This window comes from Microtus pennsylvanicus, chromosome 19 (genome assembly GCF_037038515.1).
Source record: "Microtus pennsylvanicus isolate mMicPen1 chromosome 19, mMicPen1.hap1, whole genome shotgun sequence".
NCBI lineage: Eukaryota > Metazoa > Chordata > Mammalia > Rodentia > Cricetidae > Microtus > Microtus pennsylvanicus.
In genome coordinates, this window is record NC_134597.1 from 28,512,918 (window position 1) to 28,533,066 (window position 20,149).

The 20,149-nt window shown below is 47.8% G+C and overlaps 1 protein-coding gene across 2 annotated transcripts in view; it reads right to left on the minus strand.

Moving 5' to 3' along the window:
• The window catches only part of Wdr91 (WD repeat domain 91), a 37,844-nt gene extending 17,920 nt beyond the window's left edge, over positions 1–19,924 (minus strand). The window contains exons 1-7 of one of the 2 annotated variants that reach the window (XM_075953894.1): positions 19,726–19,924; positions 18,156–18,335; positions 17,145–17,352; positions 15,459–15,541; positions 14,235–14,365; positions 13,185–13,350; positions 575–733 (exon numbers count right to left, since the gene is read on the minus strand). In XM_075953894.1, the coding sequence (XP_075810009.1) occupies positions 575–733; positions 13,185–13,350; positions 14,235–14,365; positions 15,459–15,541; positions 17,145–17,352; positions 18,156–18,335; positions 19,726–19,848 (1,050 nt within the window). In that variant the 5' untranslated portion in view covers positions 19,849–19,924. Of the gene's footprint in view, positions 1–574; positions 734–13,184; positions 13,351–14,234; positions 14,366–15,458; positions 16,480–16,656; positions 17,353–18,155; positions 18,336–19,725 lie in introns of both variants that reach the window. The other variant, XM_075953895.1, reaches the window with a different exon arrangement.
• Between the last annotated feature and the right edge of the window lie 225 nt (positions 19,925–20,149).

Consider the following 20,149-nt stretch of genomic DNA (forward strand, 5'->3'; position numbering starts at 1 on the left):
ACTGAAGGAAGTTGGGCAGGAACCTGGAGGCAGGAACCTGGAGGCAGGAGCTGATGCAGAGGCCATGGAAGGGAGCTGTGGGATGGCCCGGCTCACAATGGGTCAAGCACTCCCATGTCAATCACTAATTTAAAAAAATGTCCTTCAGGCTTGCCTCCAGCTCAATATTATGGAGGCATTTTGTCAATCAGATTCCCTCTTGTCAGATGACCATAGCTTGTGTCAAGTTGACATAAACCCACCAGCACAGGTAGGGAGCAGAGCTTAACGAGAGTTGATTGTGGGTAAGGAAGTCTCTGTACTGAGTGACTCATGGCTTATCCCTGACTTAATGATGATGTCACCACCCCACTTACAGCTGTGGACCCTGGACTGAGACAGAAGCCTAAGGGCACCTTAGGCTGACAGAGGGGAGAACTTGGGTGTGAAGCCAGATCTGTTGAAGGGCCTTGGCAGTGCACCTATGCCAGCCAGCATCTCCCCCTGATAAGGGGGCCAAGGAATCGGAGGACAATGGCCAGGCAGAACTCAGAGGAAACCCAAAAGGTGCCTCAGCAGCCTGGGCACCCTATACCTGGGAGGAGGAGGTGGAGAGCAGCTCCCTCCTCTCCTTGCCATGGTCCTGCAGACGCCGTTGGCGCTGATGTGTCCAGCTGGCCTCTCCAGGCACCGGCCCACTCAGAAGGCTCTTCCCATCCTTGGCCCCGGGCACTGGGTCCTTTCCCTTGGTAGCCTAGAGGACAAGAAGCAGGCTGTGAAAAGTCTCTTCCAGGCAGTGACTCTGGACCAGGAAGGATGCAAAGGCCAGGGAGCAGTTTCTCTTTCCCCCAGCTCTCGGGAAAGACTGTCCCAGGCTGGCCTGGGCAGGAGGTTCAAACCAGCCAGGCAAGCCTCCAGACTGAGCTCCTCCTTGCCAGGTCACCTGCTGGCCTCAGCCTGCACTCTCACCTGGACAGAGGAAGAGAGAATCCTTCCAATTCAACAGGAATCATCAACTTTTGTTACAGTGAAGGAGTTCAGCACTTACTAGCAGGCCAGGTCCCACACTGGGTAATACCAGCAGTTATATGTAACAACATTAAGTACACAAACACACACACACACACACACACACACACACACACACACACACACACACCAGCCAATCTCTTCTAGAGTGGGGCCAACTACAGGATTAAGCTCACTACTGTGAACAAGCAATAAAATGGGGTAGGGTGGGCTCAGTGGCAGAGCACTTGCCTAGCAGGCAAGCAGCCTTGGGTTCAATATCAAAAACAGCAGAATAAAACAAACAAGAAGGCCAGACCACTAAATCATTTGCTTTAAAAATGGCTAAACTACCAGACATTTTTAACAGAACTTATCTGGAACCTCAAGGATCTCTGTGTAAGATAAATTAGAATGGAAAGGCAATGACATTTTCCTGGCTTTTTCTTTTCATACCAAGAGTGATAAGGTCTAAGCCCACAGCAATGAATGAATTACTAGATGAATCTAGTCATCCCCACCCACCCCAAGACATGGCTTCCCTTGGCATAGCAGCAGGAGGTGAAGATATCAGTGAGCTGGGAGTGCTGGGGAGCACCAACCTCATGACACATACCTACCATTCTCCTGTTTACTGACCCAGAGGGCAAAGAGCAACTCCCAAAAGTTGTCCCCTGACCTCCACACCTGTGCTGCAGTACGTGTATGCACATGTCTGTCTGTCTGTCTGTCTGTCTGTCTGTCTGTCTGTCTGTCTCTCTCTCTCTCTCTCTCTCTCTCACACACACACACACACACACACACATTTTTAATTTTTTTTTTAATCTGCACTGAGATTCCACTTTAGACACACCATGCTGGCAACAACTCCAGGGTTAGGGAGCAGATGCTGCTGGGGAAGGCTATGGAGAGCCTGACGGAAATACAAAATGAGAAAACCCAAACGGAGACAGTAGGGAAGAAAGAGGTCATTATTTTATCCTTCAACTGCCCAGTGAGATAGGAAGTGGGTGGGGATAAAAAGGTAAACACAGGTGAAAGTGAAGCCACCATACAATGACAGTATAAATACCTTCAGACACATTGCTAAAGTGCCAACTGAGATACAGTAAATACCTTCAGACCATCGCTAAAGTGCCAGCTGAGATTCTCCGGGTGGACTGGACACTACAGTGACAGAAAGTCCTGGAAGAACTGCACTCACTAGATGATGCCCCTGCCCACCGGGAGATTCGGCCCCTAGAGAGTTTCTTGAATTCCACCATGAAGCCTCCCTCATACTGCCTCACGTGACGGCAGCCAGCGGTCTGCCGAGGCCCTGGCTACCGACAACTAAATGAGCATCTGAGCTGACAGCTAGATGAGGCTGTGTCTGCAAGGACAGTTCTGACAGCAGCCACTCATCCTCTGACAGGGTGGGTCTTCCTAACCCTAACCCTAACCCTAACCCCTAACCCTAACCCTAGATGAGGCTGTGTCTGCAAGGACAGTTGTGACAGCAGCCGCTCATCCTATGACAGGGTGGGTCTTCCTAACCCTAACCCTAACCCTAACCCCTAACCCTAACCCTAACCCTAACCCTAGATGAGGCTGTGTCTGCAAGGACAGTTCTGACAGCAGCCGCTCACCCTATGACAGGGTGGGTCTTCCTAACCGTAACCGTAACCGTAACCGTAACCCTAACCCTAACCATGTTCTGGGTTTCATTTTCTCAGGCTTTAGAATATTTGCATACGTGTTATGAAATATCTTGGATGTGACCCACATCTAATCATGAAATGCATTTACGCTTATATACTTTTTATGCGCACGACAAAAAGATAATTTTATGTAATGGTTTTAAATGTCTGGGGATTTAGTGGTAGAATGCTTGCCATCATGCACACAGCCCTGGATTTGGCCCCTGGTGCTGGAAAACAAATAAAACCAAACAAACAAAACCCCGCCCTGGATAGTTTGTATTCCACATTCTAGACTATAGGTAAATGACCTATATAAGCAGAACTTCTGCCTGAGGCACTACTGTTGACAATCTCATTTAACAGAAAGTAAAGGAAGTGGGGAAAGACCCGTCACACTGGGCTCAGCGCGGACTTAGAAGCTGGCTGGCTACGCTCACATGACAGAAAGTCTTGTGTGAAGAAAAAGAGACCATAGCACAGTGCAACACGGGCTATGGCTTTGGGAACGCATCTCAGAATACCCAGAAGGGGAGAGTGCCCCTGTGTGGGACAGCAGATCTGAGGCAAGAAAGGCTGGCCACTGGATGTCTGAGACGAAAGCAAACAGTTCCAGGAATGAGGGGTTCATTCAAGCCATAAAGGGTAATGTAAACCTACGGCACGTGTGAGAACAAGGGCTGCAGAGATGGCTCAGCCACATAGGCATCAGGACCTAAAATAAAATACAATAAAGCCTGGCGTGAAAGTGTGTGTTAATAACCCCAGGCTGGGGCAGCAGGGACAGGAGATCCCTAGGGCCTGCTGGCCAGCCACTATCCTATTTAGTGAGTTCCAAGACAGTTGAGATACCCTGTCTCCAAGAAAGGTGGATGACACCCACAGTTGTCCTCAGAACTCTATGTGTGCACAGGTACACCTGCACACACAGGCACCTGTGCACACACAGCACAGAAAGTACTAGGTAAGCTAAATCTCAGGCTGTGCAGAAGCCCTGGCAACCATAAGCTAAAGACTCGGCTAGGGACTTGGTGTGGAGCAGAAGAGCAAGGGAAGGAAGGGTCTATTATGGGTTAAGATTGCATAGTCGACGGGTAACAGATAAGGCAGAAGCACTTCTCTTCCATGTTTTTTCCCCTCCTGTCTTTGCACATGAAGAATCTATTGACTGCAGACTGTTCCCCTCCGAACAAAAAGACACATGCTGGTCTGCTATAAACCCTAGGGAGCAAGAATGGCAGCTATACGGCTCGGACATGGCCCATGTTGATTCTGAGGGCTAGAAATGTACCAATAGCTGTGGACGGGTCCTGGGAAGATACATGCCCGTGAGAGACAGTGTCTGTTCCTAAGACGGGCTTGGGAGAGAGTGTGAGGAAGGGGTCTGTCTGTTCAAGTGGAGGGGCACAGCTGAGGAACAAGGTCTGCTGTGGTCACGTGCATCTTCAGATACTGATCTGAAAACACAGGAGCAGTTACCAAAAGGGCTGCACCAAGCAGCCACATCAATCTCCACGTGGCTGCCTGTCACAGGAGCCACGGACCACAGGGGAGCCCGCCTCTGGACAAGAAGTGGATAGTGCCTCAGAGGGAGCCAGCACTGTAACGCTCCTCTCTGCTCATGTCCCCCATACCCGGGAAGCACTGTCCTGTCCTTTTTCAATGTGTGGTGTTGAGGGTGCTCCATTCAGATGGCCGCTTACAGATGGTACAGAGGCTGCTAAGTCTCTGGTGGAGTCAGAAGCCCCCTTCAAGACCTCCCCAGTCAATGCAGAGCACCCAGCAGGAAGACCCCGAGAGAAGGTGGCTTAAGGGTAAAAACACTTGTCACGTAAGCCCAATGACTGAGTTAAATCCCCAGAACCCATGGTGGAAGGACACCACTGAAGATTGACCTCTGACCTCTGCACAGGTGCCATGGTGTGTGTCCCTGTACACAGGTGCATACATATAACAATAACAAAAACAATAATAATTTTATCTTTAAAAAGAAAGGAAAGCCCAGCAAGAAATAAAAGGGGATCCTCCCTCACAAGTCAGGAAGGCATAGGGGGGTTCATCCAATACATTACCACACAGGGGCCCCGAAACTTCTATTTTCCAAAAGGGTATTAACAACGGGCATACAGTAATATAAGAAGAGAGGCCTTTCAACAAAAGAGTCATTGATACCAAGAGAACACGGGCCTAAGTGTTCTCAGCCACAGCTGAAGAAGAGAAGACACTGTCTTTCAGCTCTAACTGTGGTGGGAACGAGGCACCAATACGGCAGGCGTCTGTGGGAGGCAGCTGCCCAGGAAGCACTTTAGTGAGCAGGTAAGTGGGTGTCTAGGTATAACAGTGTGCAACCTTAAAAAATGCTTTCTGTGACATAACTAGTCACTGGACATTTTAAGGACAAACCTAAGTAGTGGATGGGGCTGGCAAGATTGCTCAGTGGTTAAGAGCTGCTCTTGCAGAGAACCCCGGTTCAGTTCCTAGCACCCAAAAAAGGGCCTCCCAACCATTTACAATTCCAGCCCCAGGGTATCCAACACTGTCTTCTGGCCTCTGCAGGCACCAGGTATGCATGCATGTGTTGCGCATACATACTTGTAGGCAAGCACACATAAAAAACAAGGACTTCTCGACTTTTGCATGCAAATGGATGGAAATAGAAAACACTATCCTGAGTGAGGTAACCCAGATCCAAAAAGATGAACATGGGATGTACTCACTCATAATTGGTTTCTAGCCATGAATAAGGGTCACGGAGTCTACAATTGGTGAACCTAAAGAAGCTAAATAAGAAGGTGAACCCAAGGAAAAACATATAGTTATCCTCTTGGCTATGGGAAGTAGACAAAATTGCCGGGGAGAAAATTGGGATCTTGGGGGGAAGTAGACAAAATTGCTGGGGAGAAAATTGGGATCTTGGGGGTGGGGTGGGATGGGGGTAAGGGGAGATGGGGAGAGAAAAGTAAGAAGGGGAGGATGGGGGGAACTTGGGGAAACAGGATGATTGGGATAAAGGAAGGTTGGATAGGGGAGCACAGAAGCACAATTCTTAGTTAAGGGAGCCACCTTAGGGTTGGCAAGAGACTTGACCCTAGAGGGGCTCCCAGGAGCCCAAGGCGATGTCCCCAGTTAGTTCCTTGGGCAGCTGAGGATAGGGAACCTGAAATGACCCTATCCTATAGCAATACTGACGAATATCTTGCATATCACCATAGAACCTTCATCTGGTGATGGATGGAGATACAGACAGAGACCCACACTGGAGCACTGGACTGAGCTCCCAAGGTCCCAATGAGGAGCAGAAGGAGGGAGAACATGAGCAAAGAAGTTAGGACCACGAGGGGTGCACCCACCCACTGAGACAGTGGAGCTGATCTATTGGGAGCTCACCAAGGCCAGCTGGACTGTGACTGAAAAAGCATGGGATAAAACCGGACTCTCTGAACATGGTGAACAATGAGGGCTGATGAGAAGCCAAGGACAATGGCACGGGGTTTTGATCCTACTTCACGTTCTGGCTTTGCGGGAGCCTAGCCAGTTTGGATGTTCACTTTCCTAGACATGGACGGAGGGGGGAGAACCTTGGACTTTCCACAGGGCAGGGAACCCTGACTGCTCTTTGGACTGGAGAGGGAGGGGGAGAGGAGTGGGGGGACGGGGAGAAGGGTGGGAGGAGGGGGAGGGAAATGGGGGGCTGGGAGGAGGCGGAAACTTTTTTTTCCTTTTCTCAATAAAAATAAATAAAAATAAAAAAAAAAACAAAAAGAAAATAAAAAAATAAGTGGATTCCTATAACACTCAAATGTTCTCAATTCTATGCAGTCATCATCTCCCTGGCTCCCAACAGGTCAGGAGAGGCATCTGTTGCCTGCCTTTTGTGATTTGCTCCTTCTGCTCCTTTTGGAGACAGATACATCATGTCTGGTCAGTGCCTCATTAGATACAGAAGGATTCCAAAATCAGACAGTTCTTCCTAGAGAGCTGGCCAGCCTTGGTGTAAATAGGTCTGACCTGAAAGCCAAGTCATCCAGAAGACAGGCATCCTTTCCCTTCCTGCCCAGCTCCATGGACACAGGCCCAGGCTAGCATCCTTACCACTGGTGTCCAGCAGGCAAGAGGGGTTTTGAAGAGGTTGTAGGTGTTTGTTTCAGGAAAGCTAAATAAGGGCTATCTCCATATCAGGTAATTCCTACCAGTGCCTGTGGCTCACTAAGTGGGGGAGAAAGCCCAGATTTATTGCTCAAGGGAAGCATAGGCAGAGCAGAAGCAGAGAAGACCTTCTGCCAGCAACTGTTGACAATTGTTGACTCCTGCAGTTACAGAGCCCAGAAGACTAGAGGAACTGTGTTTTATAGCTACGCTCCACCACACACACACTCCCAATTTTGCCTCCAGATTTCTGCTGAAAGCCTGGAGAGTGTGTGTTCACAATGGTACAAAGGCAGAAGCAATGGCTCTGCCCTGTGATCACAGCACTTAGAAGGCTGAGGCAGGAGGATTGCCGAGTTTGGGGCCAGCCTGAGCTACAGTGTGGGACTCCATCTCACTAATAATAATAACAGCAATAAGAACAATAATTCTATGACCATTTCAGTAACAGCGACCATAATTTCAATGACCTATCATGAGCAGGCAAAATGCAGTGAATAAAATTTACAATACTATATGTGAATAATATTTAAACTAGGAAGGTCTAATAATTTCATATGTTGCTCATTTAACAATAAAATACCATTTATGAGCCGGGCGGTGGTGGCGCACGCCTTTAATCCCAGCACTTGGGAGGCAGAGGCAGGCGGATCTCTGTGAGTTCGAGACCAGCCTGGTCTACAAGAGCTAGTTCCAGGACAGGCTCCAAAGCCACAGAGAAACCCTGTCTCGAAAAAAAAAAAATACCATTTATGTTTTTTGTGTGCTCGTCCTTGAATGGCAAAGGAGAAAAAAGAATTCTGAAATGGCCATGGTGATAGAAGACTAAGCCTAACATGCACTGGCCAAGCAAGTGTGGAGCCCCATGTCAGGTTCTACGGAGTCCACAGGAACATACTGTCACGCCACAGGAAGTGATCCTACCATCTACTGCATTTGACAGCAGTGAGAGAGACATCTACAACACTATCTGAACATCAGTTATGACAAAAGGACGGACACTAGAAAGTCATCCCCTCCCCGTGAGGGAGGAACCCCATATGTAAGGGATGTCAAGTCATGGCAACCGGAGTAAACAGAGAGTGGGTGGACAGAGAAGCTCGCTCAGAAAGAGACAGGCTGCTCAACATAGGAAGCCCCAATCTATGTAGCTTGGGAGACAAGCTAAGGTCATCGACGGTGAGTTAAAGAGCTTGTACTAAGAGTTACTGGCAAGAGAATGTCCAGCTTAGACGGCAGTGAGAACCACAGCACAGGAATCTCCATTCTGATGCCCAGTAGGACGGGGAGAGGGAGAAGTCTATCCCAGCTCTAAAATCATGTTGTTAACTTGAACCTCAAATCTACTAGCTATTTTTAGAATTGAAACAAATGCTGAGCCTAAATAACCTACCTGCTGTCAACTGAAAACAACCAAGGAGGAAACTGGGGAGATGGCTCAAAGGGTAGAGTGCCTGCCTTTCAAGCATGAGAACCTGAGGTCGGCTCCCTAACACACATGGTGAACTCCAGGCTCACTAAGAGACATGGCTTAAAAAACAAGAGTGACAGAGAATAGACACTTGATGCCAATCTCTGTCCTCAACACACACACACACTCACTCATGTACACATGTATTGCAAAGAGACATATACATACAAAAACTTAAAAATAATAATAATAAAAAGAAAATGACTTGGTCAAATTTTTTTTCAGTGTGTAGACAGCCATAGTCTCTCTCCATTTAAGGATCTGGAAAATGCACTGTGAATATACAACACAGTGATCAAACTTTGGTTCAGTTGTACTTTAGAGGCAAGCTAACAGATGCCTCCCTGAACATTGTACATTTTCACCCTCCCTTTGTCTGTAAATTGCACAGAAGAAAATACGCCATTAATGTGGGATTCCCCCTCTGTATGATGTGAATACCACTAGTTAATAAAGAATTGGCTTTGGGCCTATTGCAGCACAGAATAGGGCAAGGCGGGAATTCCAAGCAGAGAGAGAAGGAAATAAGACAGAGTCAAAGAGAGAAGGCATATAGCCGCTGCAGGAGACAGACACCGGACACCAGACGAAATCTTACTGGTAGGTCACAACCACATGGCAACACACAGATTAATAGAAATGGGTTAATTTAAGATATAAGAGCTAGCCAATAAGAATCATGAGCTAACAAGCCAAGCAGTGTTGCAATAATACAGTTTCTGTGTGATTACTTATGGTCTGTGCGGCCAAGAAACAAACAAGCAGTTTCCGCCTATAGATTGGCATGCCAACATGGGGCTGACTACATCCACATGAAACCTGAAAAAGCTTGGAAAGGAATTCTAGACATAAAAGAACAGAGTTAAGCACAACTTCTTGGTAGCCAGCATTTTTCCCCTGGATGGACACTGTTGGCTGGCAGGAAGGAGGAGCACCGCAATTCCTTTAAGAGAGGTCTTTCTGACTCAGTATTAGCAGAAAAAAAAAATGTGCTGCTTCTTTAAGAAATGGCAGCTTCCTGGTTCATGCTAGTTGCACATACAGCTCTGGCTCCTTCAGGAGGCCAAGCACTTAAATGGGGGTCTGTGAGCAGCATGTTACAAATTGCTTGATGCTGACATAGACCCGTTGTGACCCTGGAGCTGGGGCAATGTGCATGGCTTTCAGAAACAGCAAACACGCTTCCGCCATGTTGGACTGAGAAGAGCAAGCAGTCAGAACTGCAGAGTTGGTCCTAGCCATGCCTGCTTAGCATTTAAAAAAAAGAAAGTGCTCCTAGTCAGAAAATAATTACAGATGTGCAATAAAGACAGATTCAGACAGAAATCAACCTCTAAATGGGTCACGGTATTGGATAAATGTATGTAGGCCTGAGAGAGACAAATAGTTATAAAAAGAAGTAAATGGTTTTTTTTTTAAAAAAAAGTAAAGTTTTTAAAGAGAGTACAGACAGTCATAGATTAAAAGAGTAAAGAAAAATAAGCCACATAAACATGGAATATGCAGAGAGTCTAGATTATGTATATTATTTGTTTTCTTTGAATTTTTTTTTTTTGACAACAGAGAGATATTTGATTCTGGGGACTTCTAAGCTAAATCAACATATATACTTTAAAGGTATCTTGACTTCAAAATTTGGGTCTAAGGATATGTTGTTTTGGAAAGAGGTTCTACTTTTGTTTCCACAGAGGATGAGAACCTGTGGATTTCTTCCAGACTAATGCGGTTTGATGGAACAAGACACCCTAAAAGGTCTCCACAAACCCCAAAATTACTTCACCCAACAAAAAGCAGGAAGCAATTTAGAGAGAACTACACCCAAATTCCCAAATATTATATATAAATGTTTGTTTACATATAAAGGGTGATATGCTATAGAGATGAATACTTTGCATTGGTATGGATCTTGGTTTATTGAAACAAATTTAAGGTCAATTTTGTTATATATATATATATATGTATGTATATTTCTGCTCTTTATTAAGTTATTGTATTTGTGCTGCTCATTTAAAAATGTAATGTATAATTGAGAAATACAGGTCAATAGATAGTCATTTATGACAGTCAAATTTGTAGTTATGTTATTTAGGTTTTCTAGATGTACAAAGATCTATTTCAGATGGATAGTTATTCTTCAAACCTTTCAAAGATTAACAGAATATGGCATTTAAAATGTTTAAGAACTTAGACTTTTCATGACAATGAGACTCATCTGTCCTGGCAGCACCAATCTACTTCAAGAGGATGATGGGCATTGAAGAGACTCCTTATAAAGAGTTTGCTGGCCATTTGGGCAAGAAACTGCTCTTGCCTGGACTGCTTGATGCTATGCTGTATGAACTGGACATGCAAGACCCACAGAAAAATGACTGCTGAACTTGCCTGAGGTGAGACAGTCCTTTGGGGTTCCTGCTTCATGAAAGAACTGTCAGACGTTTTGCAGGACACAGAAGAAAGCAACTGATGAACTTTGCCAATACAAGGCCTAAGAGAGAAGAAATTTCCTGCTTCATAGAAAAGTCTGCCAGATACTCTGGGCCTGTAGGCTGAAGATGGGTACCCCAACGTTACAGAAGAACTTTGGGTGACTATCTAGGCAGCAAGATGGTCTCTGTTAATTCTAGAGTTTTGGAAGTTGCATTCCCTGTTTACTTAGGTAATATAATATCTTTCTGGAGTCTTTGATGGAGTTGAAAAATAGTTATAGTTTTCCTTAGTTATGATAAAAGATAAAGTAGTAAAATATTATAACTATAATTATTGCTTGGTAACTGTTTTATTATCTGTAATCTTGCTATGTTAGAGTTAAAACCCTTCCTTTTTATTTAGACAGAAAAAGGAGGTGATGTGGGATTTCCCTCTGTATGCTGTAAGTACCATTGGTTAATAATGAATCTGCTTTGGTCCTTTTGCAGTGCAGAATAGGGCAAGGTGGGAATTCCAAACAGATAGAGCAGGAAAGATGGAGAGTCAAAAAGAGAAGCCATATAGTTGCTGCAAGAGACTGATGCTGGGAACCTTAACAGTAGGCCACAACCACACAGCAATACACAGACTACCTCTGCAATAGAAATGGGTTAATTTAAGATAAAAGAGCTAACCAGTTAGAAGTGTGAACTAATAGGCCAAGCAGCATGGTAATGTATTCTGTGTGATTATTTCGGGTCTGGGCAGCCAGGAAACAAATGAGCAGTCTCCATATACACATCATGCCATTCAAACTTACTACATGACCCATAATTCCTGAGCTTATCAAAACCATGGCCACCGGCTTATCCAAAGCAGTCTTTGTGTTTGCTTTCAATCCGAGTGAAGCTGGATTTCAGGAGACTCAACGCTCCACCCACCATCTATCAGGCTTCTAAAACATTGCTTGCTGGGAGAGACCCAGAAAGCAAACAGCAGAGCTTCTGTAGCTGCATTCTGAAAGAAGAGAAGCTCTACTTGTAAGATCTGAACTTTCAGAAAAGCAATGGCAGAGGTAGTCCTGATTGATTTATGACCATCTCCAAACTTCAGGGATGCTGAGGTGACTGTCACACAGCATTGGCAGTCCTTGAGATCTTCAGGAGTCCAGCTCCTTCCAAAATTTACTGGTTAGCCTCCGCTGGGTACTTCTGAGACCAAGGGCGGCTCTGTTCTTCCCCAAAGGAGTCAACACTACTAACTATCCCAAGCAAACTGGGGAGAGTTTAGATTATCTGAGTAGGAAACAATGGGCCAGAAGTAAAGAAAGTTGCCTGAGTCCAGGATTCAAGCTGTGTCCCCTAGGGTCCTGCTCAGTGTCTCCAGCTCAACAATATTAACCCATATACAGTCCTGTGGCCATCTGGTGCAGGATCCCAGCTTGCTGGACAGAAGCAGACTCCACCACTTGCAATCCAAGCCAAGGAGGTAGAGAAAGAAGGTATAGACTGGGACAATCTGCCTTCTCAGTAACTAGTAAAACCACTTAAGAAGAAAAATCAAGGTCTAAAATAACCCTGGAGACTTTTCCCAAGTACGCTACATGGGCGCTCTACTGAGCCACATTGCCACCAGGTATTCCCAAAGGCAGTGAACTCTGAACTCTGTCTGACAGACTCCACTAGGAAACCCCTCAGTGGGACTCTTGGCGGCTCTGGACATAAGCAGGCATCAAAGGCCTCTTTCCATACAGCAGTAAAGTGAAGGATGGTAGAAGTCCTTTACAGAATCAGCAAATGCCAACGTTTAAGGGAAAGACACAAACTTAAAATGTACTGTTTGGCTAGCACTTATTTATATCACTCAAAATTCAAAATTTCCAACTGTTGCATTTCACAGTTGAGCTTCCCAAACACTCAAAACCCCTTAAGAGTTCACAGGAAACCGGAGCAAAGGGAAGGGACCCTTCCAAACCTACTCTCTGCTACCATCTGTCACTTCACTCATGGAGAATGGCACACGGAGAGTTGTCACAGAGGTTCAAGGGAACCGGAGGGCACAGCTACTTGGGGCTGGGAAGCTGAGACTGGGAGCCTGAGACTCAATAAGATCCACCGTCAGCAGCATGTCTGCGCACACTCTGTCCTCCCTCCTTCATCTCAACATCATGCCTGCACTGCCAGCCAGGGGGAGATGGGAAAGGGGCTTCATTAGGATTTGCTGGTTTTTCCCCTCAGTTCCTCCTCTATGGTTTTATCTCTGTTCTCATCCTGCAAATAGATCACTGGTCTAAAATGATGGGCAGGAGAGGATACAGGGAGGGGAGAAGAAAGAAAAGGAGAAATAAATTTGGGATATCACAGCACATCCGAAAATTTGGCCCTGAAGAAAAAGGACCCATGCATCCACCTGTGACGCGAGGCCTGCATGAAGGCCTGGGAATGAGACGGCAGAAGTACCCTGACAAGGACTACAAAGGCAAGGCCCCCACTTACCTGACTGCTGAGGGAGTCTTTCTTGGCTGAACTCTGAGCCTGAGGAGGGCCTTGGGCAGGTGACAACCTTGACGGGCTCTTCTTACTCTGGGGCAGCAATGAGGACAGGAAGCCCACTCGAGGCGACTGGGAGAGGGAGGCAGTCCTCTGGCTGCACACCATGGCTCTGGCCAAGGAAACACACCACAGCGTGAGGGACTGGAGGGGAACAAGGAAGACCCAGGAACACACAACTCCTGGCTGAGGTTAGTGACTGAGATCTTAGCTAAGGTCTGAGGCCTGGGCTTAAAGGTGGCACGATCTTTGCTACCGTTTCCTGAACAAAGAACCAGAAGTTCGTCTGGCCCGAAAGGGAAGTCTGCGGCCCCTAGGGAGACCCAGGAAAGCCCAGAATGCCTTCTGAGGACTGCTGGCCACACATGTACTGAGCACCTGACTGTGTTCATCCCAATGGGGATGAGCCAGGGCGAGACACAATGGGATACAACTTAGCACAAAAAAGTGCATTTAATATGCATTGGCATAGTTTGAGAATATGAGGCTACATAAAATATACCATTAAAACCAATGCTGGATGTCTCCTTTTACTTTCTCCACACATCGAACAAAAACCTTCTCAGTCCATCTCTGATTGGCACTTGCCTTCCAGCTACAGAGCCTACTATCTCTCTCCTATCTCGGACTTCTGTTTTAAATGGCTGTTTTTTAAAGGTCACTCAAACTCCTATCCCATACTGCCTACTTCTTCACACCCTCAGCAGCTTCTCCTGAGGAACATCCCCACCTCCGGTGACCAGGAGCAGCTTTGTTGAACTCCGCCATCACGGACCCTGACCCGGCTGTGCAGTTCTCCAAGCCGGGAGAGCCTTACAGAGTAGGGGCCTCGTGTATACAACCCGGAACCAGGTGTGCCACAGACCTCTCTGGCAACTCTCCCTCAGCAGACACAGGGGGCCACCAGGGAGGAAGTCAGTGTGAAGCTGAGACCGCAGAAAGAGGGCAGAGACAGCAGCCTCCCCCTCCCCACCCTACACCCTCGAGCACACTCACAGCTCCGAGTCCCCGAGGCGGTCCATACTGGAGACGTAAGGGGGCAGCTTGTGCTGGACCAAGGCCTCTTCCTCCTCCTGCTGTGGCTCTTCCTTCTTCAACCGATGGATTTCAGCTTGCAGTGCAAAAAGCTAAGGAGGGGCGAAGCGCAGTTAGCCAGTGACCTCATGTGCCCTTCCCTAGACAGGCCAGACCACGTCCAACCCCAGCTGTAAGGAGCAACTCCTGTCCACCAAACAACAGTGGGAAAATGAGAGAGTCACAGCTCATAATGGACTTCTAAGGGTTGAGAAAGTCAATCATCCTTAGACATCCAAAACCACTGGGTTTTTTTTTCTTTTTTATCATTTGATGTACTTCCTCTTTATTGCTTGACTTGTTTCTTCCTGAATACACTGGGGGGGGGGGGAGGATCCTGCTTTGATGTTTAGAATCTGCAAAATGGGCCTTTGAAACTTGCAGAGAAAAACATTTTTAATGCATTATGTTATTAGAGCATCTTTAGCCTTTGTCTGGAGACAACAATCCAATAATCTCAAATCCCCAAATAGCTTATAAGCTTCCTTTTCCCAAAAATATCACAGACACAGGACTTCATTTCAAGATGGGGAGACTCCTTAGGCAAAATGTAAAGGCAAACACAGGCGTCTTGGAGCTAGTATTTTGTCAAGTACGTAGCTGAATCAGAACAATTCTATTGGGGTTATAAACAGTATATGTATGGCTACCTAAGGAAAAAGACTGGGAAGATAATTGAGAGACGGGGGCTAGAGAGAAGGCTCAGCAGTTAAGAGTGTGTGCTGACCTTGCTGAGGACCTGAGTAGCCACATCAGGTGGATCACAGGTTTGTAACTCCAACTCCAAGGGAGCTGACATCCTCTTCTGGCCTGCATGGGCACCTACACCCACAGGCACATTCCACACACACACACAATTTCAAAAAAAAAGAGATGAAAAGAACCAAGGTGTGCGGTGTTGCAAAATGCACACTGTCTTTTTTTTTTTTTACAAGTTTGTTCTTGCTGCCATATTGCTCATGCAGTCCATCTGACTTCAGACATTAATGGCACTCCTGGTTATCAGGGCTGGCATAGCCCCAGAGCCCCAAGTGGGTGACTCACTGTTCATCTGAGAACAGTTCACCTTTTCTCTATTTAACCAGCTCTCCACTGCTTCCCAAAAGCAGAAGTGCTTCCCAGCTTCCAACCTGGCTCAGAACAAACCTTCTGACGGAGAACTTCATTCTCTTCTTGAACCTGGTTGCTCCTCTGGCACTCTGCATCAAAGTTCAGGATCACAGGGACCGGTGCACAAAGTTAAAGAACAAGTCTGCCCAGAAAGATTTCAAAGTCCTTCCCGGCGAAACATCCGAATATGAGCCACAGAATGGGCATTGTGGGAAGGAGCCTCTTCCAGTCCGTGGGTCTGCTAATTCAGACCGCCTGACTCCTTTGGACTCAGAGACACATGACAAACTGCCTGGCCAGCCCTTGTATAAGTCATAAATGCAAACTCAGACATTTTCCCCCAGCACCAACAGTGAAGGGCTAATGGACTACACAGTCTAAGCTTTAGTAAGGTCAGTGCCAACAACCCAGTTAATGTCTCCAGGCTGTATCTCTCCCTGGCAAAAGTTTAGATGGAAAAACCATTCTGCAGATTGCATACCCACACACGCCCCATGAACACCCACACTCCAGCTTAGGGTAGTGGTCTTTCCCGGCCGCTGCCTAGAGTTCTGCTAGAATCACAGAGCAGGTAGGGCCTGTCTTAGGAGAGCAAACTGCAGTTCCAATGTGTGTGACCTACTTTGCAGAGTTGTGACCTGTTCTGCACTGAAAAGATAATGAGCGACAGGTTCCAGCTGCCCGGGAGGTTCTCTGGAAAGTCCTCAGAAGGGGGAACAGGAAGGAAAAGAGAAAGCCAGCTCTGGTAAAAAATCTGATTCACACTTATCCACAACAGGAAGGGGGAAGAGACAGCAGGACCGTCCATCTGAAAATGTCCTTCCTAGAGGTCAACACAGCCGCAGTGGGTGGACCTCTACCACGTTCAGACTTATCAGGGCCTCACCAGGCTGTCCCATTTCAAATGAGGCTCCCTTCTCTCATAGATGTTCAGCGCAGGAAACATGAATGAGACTCGTGCTGGCATCAGATCTTGGGCCTTCAACAACAGTAGGCAGTGAGTTACAGTGAGGTTTTCTCTCCTCCGCGCTCTCTCTCAAACACCCGAACACATATTCTTTTTTTTTTTTTTTTTTTTTTGGTTTTTCGAGACAGGGTTTCTCTGTGGCTTTGGAGCCTGTCCTGGAACTAGCTCTGTAGACCAGGCTGGTCTCGAACTCACAGAGATCCGCCTGCCTCTGCCTCCCGAGTGCTGGGATTAAAGGCGTGCGCCACCATCGCCCGGCCGGAACACATATTCTTAAAGTTACTCTATACTCTGGCAAGTTGAGGCCCACTGAGGTCACTGTCGCAGAAAGTAAACCAAATACAAACTCAGGCAGAAAGCTCCAGCCCAAGAAGTGTTTTCATCTGCCACTCAACCCCAGCAAAGGTAAGAAACATGAGCTATATACAGAGAGAGGGTACGCTCAAGCCAGGCTGCTCCGAACCCTGGAGCTGACTGGATCGAGCCAGGTACCAGCACCCAGAAGCTGCCAACTTCCCTGCAGATGCATATCAGCTGTGGCCAACAACACAGTTCGGAAGCTGCAGAACTAAGAATTATGACTCCCTGGCCTCCTGACAAAAATAACCACAATTCATTCAGCCCCTCACATGACACACGTCAGTGATCTTTGGGTACTTTGTGAAAGAAATGGCTACGTCATGAGCAGCGGCCTCCCCTCACAGTGTCTGGGTGCCTCGGACTACAGACACAGCCTTAGACAGCAGGAAGGATATGCATGCACTGGAAGAGGACGCTCAGGAAGTTGTGCAGAGAGACGATGAATGTGTCGGCCCACTGTCGAGAAAAGTAGGTAGCGAAGATGGGGTTGGTGTCTGGGGACGGCAAGAAGGGCAGAGCGAACCAGTCCTTCCATTCAGCCTGGTTCTGGAGTTCTGTGGCCTGCTTTGCAAAGAATTCCTGGGCCTTGTCATTTCTGTTTGTCTGCCGAGACACAAAGAAGGTTGCAAGGGAGGGGGAAGGGACAAGTCCACAGGTCAGGCTCTTCGCGGTTGCTGAGCAGACAGCCTCTGAATACCTCCTGTCAAGCCAGCGACAAAACTGTATCCATAAACTCCACAATAAGAAGGAAAGTATCACCCTTTTCTCAACCCAAAGCTGGTTCCTACTGAAGTTCTGGGGCTCGGGTTATCGCTCACTCAGCTGGGAGAGCCTTTGTCTCAAATGCAGAGTCCTGGGTTCGATCCCTGGCACTGAATAAAACCAACCAGGCATGGTGGCACACCTGTACACCTAGCTCTTGAGATACAGAGGCAGAAAGATCAAAAGTTAAAGGTCATCCTCAATCACACATCAAGTTCGAGGCCACCCTGGGATACAAGAGACCCAGTTTCAAAGACAAAAATAAACTGAGGTTCTAATGGCAAATGCCATCCTGGGAACTAATCTCTGGTTGAAACTCAAAGAATCTAAATGAGTCCCCCAAATCAGTTACATTTTGTTTTGTTTTGTGAGACAGGGTTTCTCTGTGCAACTCGGGGTTGTCCTGGAATTCACTCTATAGACCAGGTTGGCCTTGAACTCAGAGATCCACCCAATGCTGAGACTAAAGGCACGCGCCACCACTATCCAGCTATATATGCAGGGGTTTTTTTATTACTCAAAGTTTATATTCTTTAAGTTTACAAGCTTAAAATCAATGGGACCTAGAACTGGGGAAAACAAATCAGATGATCTACAGATACTAAGACATGGGGGGCAGGAAAACAGTCCAAAACAAGAAAAACCTGGATTGTGTAGACCAGATAAAAGCGAAACAGGCTGGTTTTCAGTTTGTGGATGGTGGGCCGATAGATGTCCTCCAAGCGGCTGAAGAGCCTGCGCTCCAGGTAGCTCCAATACTCCCGAAGGGCAGCCAGGTCATACACCTGCATCAGCTGCTGCAACTGGTCCACAATCTTGTCCACCTGGTGGGAGACAGCAGCACTGGAGGTGGCCAGAGACAGAGGAAATCCCCACCTCACTACACACAACACAAATTCCGTATTCTTCCTGGGGCTCCCAGATGTAAATGTATATATATCATCAGTTGGGACTCTATAAAATTTTCAAGATGTATTAATATAACAGCTTTCAAATTATTTTCTGATGCTAGCTATAGGATTTGACCCTTGAGCAAGCTCAGAGATAGTCCAATATGCAAGAGTTTTGGCACCAGGTGTTGGGTCTCCTCGACCAACTTGGCAATGTCCCTTCAACTTCGGTCATGGTTGCCTCGCATTGTAAAAATAAACAAGAGGGAAAGAGCATCAGACAGTCAGCTCCACAGTCCTCCCTCCCAGCTCCACAATCCTCCCTCCCAGCTCCACAGTCCTCCCTCCCAGCTCCACAATCCTCCCTGCCAGCTCCACGGTCCTCCCTCCCAGCTCCACGGTCCTCCCTGCCAGCTCCACGATCCTCCCTCCCAGCTCCACGGTCCTCCCTCCCAGCTCCACAATTTCAGGAACACCATGATTACCGGAGGCCCCTCCATGGCTGCTCCCTTCAGCCAAAGACAGTCACTCCAGAGTAGACAATCTGAAACCTGGTTTGGATACCAATGTCCATCCAACTCCTTTGTTTCAGAAGTAGATCAGGACACTACTGTCTGGAGCAGGGAGACGCTTTGCTTTGCCACCAAGTGAGCACTAACTTCACACGGCAGGAACCAATATCCTAACTTCCTTCAGCTACTGGCTCACTACCTCCCCCAATCCATCTGCCCAGGACCAATTTAACTCGGTACATACAAACATACAAGTCATAAGCAAAGAAGTTCCAAGCACCTCTCAATGGAAAATAGTATCATGGAAGTTTGTGTTTTAAAAAACGTACAGGGAGATCTTCCTGAACTGCAGAACAGAAACTGCCAATGAGTCCCTGATAATTCCCCAGACCTGAGCCCAGCCAGCGTTCCAGGCCGCAGCCCCCTTTGCTCCCGCTACTATAGACAGCCAATACTTGAATATTTCTTCAGCCAGAACTCAGCCTTGTACCCCACCTTGGCTCTTAAAGCTTCGTAGCTACGCCGGCAAACCATTGGCCAGCACCTGCAGAGAGGGTTTGGAATGGAGTGGAGTGGTGGAGCCCTGGACCAGGAATCAGGGACCCGATGCTCCTGACTCACTAAGCAACTTCAGGCAAGTCACAGCCCTCTCCCGGCCTCAGTCCCTCCTCTGTCAAGCGAGGGCCAGACTCCAGACGTCTGCAGTCCCCCACCAGGCAGTGACAGCGCCGCCCTAGCACCGGAGGGTAGTGCCGGAGCAGGAGGCCCGTTCCCCTATCTACCCGCCTCTGCCGCCCCTGCCGGTCCCTCACCCTGAACCCCTTCTCTTTGTCCGCCTTGATCTCCGCATCCAGCTGCCGCAGTGTATGCGTGAAACCACGGAAGAGCAAGTACTCCCGGACCAGTTCGTCCGTGCGTTCCACCGCCTCCGCCATCGCTGCGCGCGCGCGCGCGCGCGCCGCTAGGGACCCCAGCGGCTCAGGGCGGAGAGGCGGGGCCTGGTGGGACGGGGCGGGGCCTAGCTCGGGCGCCTCCTACGTCACGCCACAGCCAGCCTACCAATGGCGCGCCCCGCCCCACTCTCCCCGGGTTCCGGATCGTCTCCGCGGCGCCGCAGTTTTCTGGGAGCCCTGGAGTGTCATCTGAGTGGCTGACACCGCTGCGTCGGTCCAAGTAAAGTAGGACTGGACCTTCCAGATAGTCTTGGGGCGGGAAGGGAGTGCTGTCCCCAGCTTA